General features: G+C 40.3%; 1 protein-coding gene across 1 annotated transcript; it reads left to right on the top strand.

The window, feature by feature from the left end:
* Positions 1-1,199: 1,199 nt before the first annotated feature.
* Positions 1,200-1,812, top strand: LOC123042216 (putative cysteine proteinase inhibitor 7). Its single transcript, XM_044464718.1, has one exon. It carries the CDS (start codon positions 1,317-1,319, stop codon positions 1,701-1,703), a length of 387 nt encoding a protein of 128 aa, XP_044320653.1. The 5' UTR covers positions 1,200-1,316; the 3' UTR covers positions 1,704-1,812.
* The last annotated feature ends 5,198 nt before the right edge of the window (positions 1,813-7,010 follow it).

The raw sequence follows: 7,010 nt of genomic DNA, 5'->3' as shown, positions 1-7,010 counted from the left end.
CATGAACAAGGTGACCTGTTAGTCTGTTATTTTAAGCCATGAATCGTAGAACAACTGTTCCATGACCTTCCTTTATAAATTAAAAAAAATCATATATACATAATAAGGAAGAGGATGAAAGATACAAAGTACAACAAAATCACCCAATGGCAGTTCTAGGGATCATCGTGATAAAAAAGGTGAAAATCAATTCTAGACACCATCATCAAAGATGGTAATCAATCCACCTATGCAAGCTCTCAGTATATTTTCTCTTGAGGCGATGACCTAGCAAAGTAAGGTCCTAATGTAGGAATTTCCAAGCAGTGATTGTTGGGGCTTCATTTTTCAATATGTTTTTATTTCTTTGGATATTCCAACATCCCAGGTAATACTATCCATTTTTTGTATCTAATTAGTATATTTCCGGATGCCTTTTTGGGTGTATTTTGAATCATGACTAATAATTGAATAGAAAGGTAATAATTGATGCAACATGACTAATATTTGAATAGAAGTGTAATACTATTTAACTCACGTCATAGAACAAGTTACTACTCAAACATCGATACAAGGATGTCATAAATCATTAGAGGTTAAATAAGTGGTTTTGATTTATTTTACTATCCGACCCTTTTGATTACTGCCACACATTATGGCGGCGGAGTATATACTAGCTACCTCGATAGTCAACAGTAGTATAGCACCTAGTCCAGGTTCACTGACAACTCTTACCTGACAAGTGGCTACTACCACCTTCTCTAGCGGTAGAGCATATTAGCCTACACTTTTTAAGATTTTTCCCATTTCTTTGACCCAAATATTCCAACATTCCAGGATAATACTATCCATTCCAATTAAATTTTTGATCTGAGTAGTCTCCTTCTAGATGCCTTTTTGGGTGTATATCAATTAATACTGAAATAAAAGTAGTAATAGATACAACATTAGACTAATTGTTGAATATTTGTCTAACCGTCACACCCAATAAAATCTTGCGGTCAATCTCATTCAAAATGCCTATATTTCGGTATGTGTCCAATTAATGTACGCAGTAAAATGTTGTTTTAAATTAAGTATCGGATATGCATCTAATTAATGTTTGGATAAACGTAGTAAAATGTTGTAATAAATGTCATTTTAAATTCATGTTTGGATATGCATCCAAGTAATGTTTGCCTCTTGTAGTGATGTCTGTTTAACCACCCCCATCTCGATTGTTGTGGAACCACTCACATTGCCAGTTCACCAGAGCCCCACATAAACTAACTCGTTATATCAAGCTCCAAAACCTCACTAGCAAACCAAAATTTTCATCATCGCAAAGTTTATACACCATGAGGACAACCAGTTTCCTACTCATTGTTGTTGTTGTGATCGTGTATGCCATCGGTGTACCAGCCACGGGCTGTGGTGAATCGATGGGAACCCGATTGTGGAACACGACAGGAGCTAATGGATGGGAACCAATCAAGAACATAAATGACAAACACATCCAGGAGCTTGGCAATTGGGCGGTGTTGGAATTCAGCAAGCGTGTGAACTGCCTGGTCAAGTTCAACAAGGTGGTGAGTGGCAGACAACAACTCATGTCTGGCATGAACTATGAGCTCATCATTGATGTGACACACTTTGAGGGGAAAGATGGAAAATACAAGGCAGAGTTGCATGAGCAGGAGTTGACCAAGAAACGCCAACTTCTCTCCTTCATGAAGGTGAACTAAGCGGGAGGAGGAAACTTTGTTAACAATAATTGTGTTCTTGGAATTATGTTAGCTCAATTGTTTGTCCAATAATAAATTATCATCTCGCATTGCCATGTGTTTTTAAGGATCAAACATCTACAACTTGATTATGATGAGAGAAGTAAAAGCAAACACATATATAATTGTGTTCTTTTCCTAGGAGAAGGAAGATTTGTTACCTTCGTTGTAAATTTAGGAAGGTTCATGATATTTCTCCCAGCTAGACTTAAGAATGTTAATATGGATGCAAAAAACGTACAAAGACTAACAAGTGCTTCGGAATCAAAACCATATTAGTACTCATATCACTAAATTCGCGAGTTCCAGTGAAAGTCTTAATGCATTCGTACTCAATAGTTTTACCTACTATGTTACCTTTATCCATTTCTCACCCTTAGTTGTTGGAAGTCATAAGATTAAGAAGATCCCAGCTTCCTCAATAGTTTTATTATTAAAACATCCTCAGAAAGAACTATCAAGTACTCCCTCTGTCCCATTATAAGTGTCTCAACTTTATACTAGCTCTAGTACAAAGTTGTACTAAGCTTGAGACAGTTATTTTGAGACGGAGGGAGTATTTGACTAACATGAGTGGGAAGCTTTGCATAAAAGTTACTAGCTCTTTGATAAAACTATTACTAGTAACTTTTTTCCCTCATAAAAGGTTGGGCCATGCCCTCTCCCTCATAAGTCCGGAATTATATATATATATATAATTTCTATTAATACAAATTTTATGGAGCGAATAAAATCTCTTACAAATTTCACCATTTAGCCATTCCCAATTCATGGCATAAATGTTTTCAAGATAATGATTTCATCTGAGAGTTTCACCCTCTATTAAGCAAGTGAATAATATCTTCTTCAAGTCATTACGAGATAACCCATTAGTTTTAAAGAGGGAACATATTTCATCAAGCGAATGAATACGATCATCAGGGTGATCTTTCTCATTTCCTGCATAGCTGTTAGCTTTGACATGTTTGATATAACCAATAGGTACTCTATAAACATCTTGATTTTCCTTTAATAGGTTCCTCACAAACCTTATTACCAATTGATAGGAAAGTTTCAAGTAGAGTATCAATAATATATGAAGCCATAGTGATAAAACTAGTAGAAAACAATAAAATAGCACACAGAGTAAAATGGTTTTCTCACCACTTTGAACTTACCAAAAGTGTTACAATCCCCGTCAATGACCCAAGAAAAGAGTCTAACATCCCACAAGTCTAGGATGTCAATTGTAGATATTTTTTATAGGTAAATCATTGATCGCACAAGGAGCAGAAGGAATTGGTAAGTGCAAAAATTGCAATGATTCGCTGTAAGTACTAAAATTTGTAACATTGTAGTTGTTTGTGATGGTGGAGTTGCAACGTAATGTAAATAACAATAAAAGGTGAAAGAGTGCAGCAAGTGGCGCAATTTTAATTGTGACAAGGACAAGTCGGTTGTATTACTTATGGTGATTGAACATTCTCGAGGATGGCAGGAATATTGTGCAATGTAAATAACAATATTTTAATTGTGATTCTCATTGCTTAATCTGCGTTGTGTCGCTAGAACCTAAGCCTATATGCTTCAAAATCTGCTAGAGTTGCCCTAGCTGCCCTCATACAGTTCTCTCTAATCATTTGGTTCTTTGTGTTTTTGCACAAACATTTTCTTGAAACGGCGAATTAAAAACCAAGTACCTTTGTCATTCCCCTTTGCTCGTATGAGCCGAACAACATTACATTGCGATTTTGATTTGTACGCCCCTAACCACATTGAGGTACCGAAGCTGAACATTGGTGGCAAGGTTTCGTATACATAACAAAAGTATATAGTTTTTTCTCAAAACTCATCGAAGGCGAGTTTGACAAATAGGATGTGGAAAGCCTGCAGCTTTGCATCCCCTCTCACCTCTCACAAACCAGACACATAAGTGAGGTGATTGAGAGCACAAGCACCAGAAGAGAACTCCAGTTTTTGCAATACAACACACGTTTTTCCAATGTGTAAGAACAGAGCTGAATGCTCATGGCAAAGTGATGGATACAACAAAGTGATGGATACAACAAGGTTTTGTTTGCTGCAGAATAAATATAGTCAATAGATGAGACTGAAGAAACTGTGATCGATCTACAATCATCACATATATCGTGACTGTTAGTATGAACAGGCCAGGCACTGCAAGCTAGAAAGCTCTCCACAATTTCTTGAAAACTCTCTTTATCCAAAAAAACACTAGTTAACATGTCCTTGCTAAACAATAATTGTTTGAAGACACAAGTTAACAATAGGCCACTGTCTCCGCATGAGAAGTGGAGTACCTCGAAAAAGATATGGAATACAAATTGATTAGCGGCGATGTCAAATGTTTTTTTTAGACTGAGTAGGCAGCCTACTCAAATGGGGCAATACATTTAGAGAGCATGATGGAACGAAGGCTAGTCGGAACGTCGGCGATCAGCACTTGCTCTCCTGAACTCCTGGTCAAAGCAGCCAGGCCATGGACCAAGAAGTTCCTGTTTCTTTGTGCATACTGAATGCTGCAGCCAGAGAACGACGCTATAGCCCGTTTTATGTCCATGATTAGGCCATACTGAGGAGATCGTGTGGGATTTTGAGCCATCAGTTCTTTGGTTAATCATTGGTTATCTGTTTCTAGGATCACTTGACCATTAAACAGACCGGATATGGCCTGCAAGCCGACCAGAATGGCTCGGGCTTCAGCCTCTTCCGCAGTGTGGCATTGAGGCAGCCGCTTGCAGATAGACATGAGGACAGAGCCTCGGTAGTCTCGGCCAACAGCTCCAGTAGCGCTTTCCCCGATATCGGATCGAAAGGCAGCGTCGGTGTTCACTTTTACCACCCCTCTAATTGGCGGGATCCATTTACCATCGGCGCCTGCAGCAGCACTTCCAGGGAGTGCATCAACCCAGGCGCTAGTACCATGAACTGATGCTGCATCTTTTCCACCCGACCAAACATCTTTCATCTCTGCATTTTTCAACTCCTCCTCATACTGCTTCAGGAACTGTACTGAGCCACAGATTGATTCCCTGCCATTATTTCGGATACAGTCTTCTCTCATATGCCAGCACCTCCAGAACAACAGCAGGATTTTGGCGTGCATTTCCTCATTTTCTGTATGTAGCACAGTTCGTAGCCAGTTCTCACCTGTGTACCAAAATCTGTTTTCATTAGGCAGGTTCCATACCTTCCTCATGGCTTCCCTCAATGCTCTGCTTTTTGTGCACATGACCACCGCATGATGTTCAGTTTCAGTCCCATTTCCACAAATGTTGCAGGTAGCGTCTAGTTCAAGTGTTCTTTTCCACTTGTTTTCCTTAGTAGCAAGGGTACTTGTAGCCACCCTCCACCCGAATATACGTACTTTACCCGACACTTTTGCTTTCCAAATGAGATCCCATATGCTACGATCGTTCGGGTCTGAAGACGAGCTTGAGGGGTTTTGAGCTAGTTGGGGAAGGCTTGCCGCTGCAAGTTTATAGGCACTTCTTACTGAAAATTCACCACTTTTCTCATAGTACCAAGCAATCCGATCTTCCACATCCGAGGACGGAATTCGGATTTTACAAATCTCATCTGCATCGAAAGGGTAGAAGATTTGTCTAACTAGCTCCTCGTTCCATTCCTTCCTGTCAGAGTGCATTAGTTGGTTAACCCATCGGATCCGAGACCTCCTAATGAAGTTGCTGTCATGAGGCCCTCCCTCCTTGGGATCCATTGATCCCGTTGGATTTGGATGTTCTTTCCATTCCCCACCCTCCAGATTACACCATTTTTGAGCAGCTCAAGCCCAAACTGTATTGCTCTCCAAACAGGAGACGCATCCTTCGCAAAGACCGTGTCCAGGAGATTCCCTTGCGGGTAGTATTTGCTTTTAAGAACTATTGCACATAGGCTATCTGGGTTTTGAATTAGTCGCCAACCCTGTTTGGCCAGCAGTGCTTGATTAAACAGGTGCATATCTCTGAATCCGATGCCTCTCGCTCTTTTAGGCTTTGTCATCCATTCCCATGACATCCAGTGGACCTTCCTGTGTCCCTCATCCTCTCCCCACCAAAACTTTCTGATCATTCTTTCATATTTTTCACAGAAGCCTTTTGAGAGCATAAAAACACTCATGGTGAATGTTGGAAGGGCCTGGACAACTGACTTAACATGAACCTCCTTGGCTGCATAAGACATAAATTTCTCGCTCCAATCACTGCATCTTTTCCGAAATCTATCCATGATCGGTTGGAATTGTTCTTCCTACATTCTTCCTTCCGGGGTGGGCAGACCCAGGTACTTACTTTCAAAAGTTTCTGATTGCACTCTGAGAATGGTTTTTATGTCCTCTCTTGTTTGGGCTGGGCATGCTTCACTAAATAGAATCGAGCACTTGCTAGCACTTAGAAGCTGCCCTGTACACTTTTGGAAAGAGGCAAGAACTCTCTTGATAGCTTCCGCTTGCTCCGGGCTGGCCTTAAAGAAAATTAAACTGTCGTCAGCAAACAGGAGATTTGAAATCCCCGGGCTATTTCTTGCAACCTTAATGGGCGTAATCTTGTTCTCTGCCATTTCCTTTTTCAGCAAATGCACCAAGCCATCAGCCACAAAAAGAAAAAGGTATGGACTTAGTGGATCCCCTTGCCTCAGGCCCCTAGATGGGCAGAATGGTTCTAGGAGCTCACCATTGCATCTCACCGAATATCTAACAGATCGAACACATTGCATCACCCAGTCAGTCCATATTTTGCAAAAACCTGATTTCCGTAGAACACCTTCCATAAAACTCCAGTCAACTCTGTCGTACGCCTTTGCAAGATCAAGTTTATATGCACAGTAATTGTCTCTCTCACTCCGACAGTGTTGGATCTTGTGGAAACACTCGAACGCAATGATGGCGTTATCTGTTATCAGTCTACCCGGAATGAAAGCCCTCTGGGTCTCAGAAATGATCTCATCCAAGATGGGTCGTAACCTGTTTACAAGGCGATGTCAAATGTTAGCAGCAAAACCTAACATCATGCTAGAGAAATGATGAAGGTAGACAGAGCAGAGAGCATTCTAGTATCATGGGTAAATATGTAAATCCTGAGAGAGATGGAGGTAAGAGAGTACAATGTATGGCACACCCTTGTATCTTACGTACAAAAGAAAGAGCTGAGGTTTTCAAAACAATTTAGCTAAACAATAATTGTTTGAAGACACAAGTTAACAATAGGCCACTGTCTCCACATGAGAAGTGGAGTACCTCGAAAAAGATATGGAATCCAAATTGATTAG

The sequence above is a fragment of the Triticum aestivum genome, chromosome 2B (genome assembly GCF_018294505.1).
Source record: "Triticum aestivum cultivar Chinese Spring chromosome 2B, IWGSC CS RefSeq v2.1, whole genome shotgun sequence".
Classification (NCBI taxonomy): domain Eukaryota; kingdom Viridiplantae; phylum Streptophyta; class Magnoliopsida; order Poales; family Poaceae; genus Triticum; species Triticum aestivum.
This window is presented reverse-complemented; position numbering and strand designations above follow the sequence as displayed.

What these genes read in the sequence shown, in the direction of transcription:
- LOC123042216 (XM_044464718.1), top strand. Translation starts at nt 1,317, where the DNA reads ATGAGGACAACCAGTTTCCTACTCATTGTTGTTGTTGTGATCGTGTAT.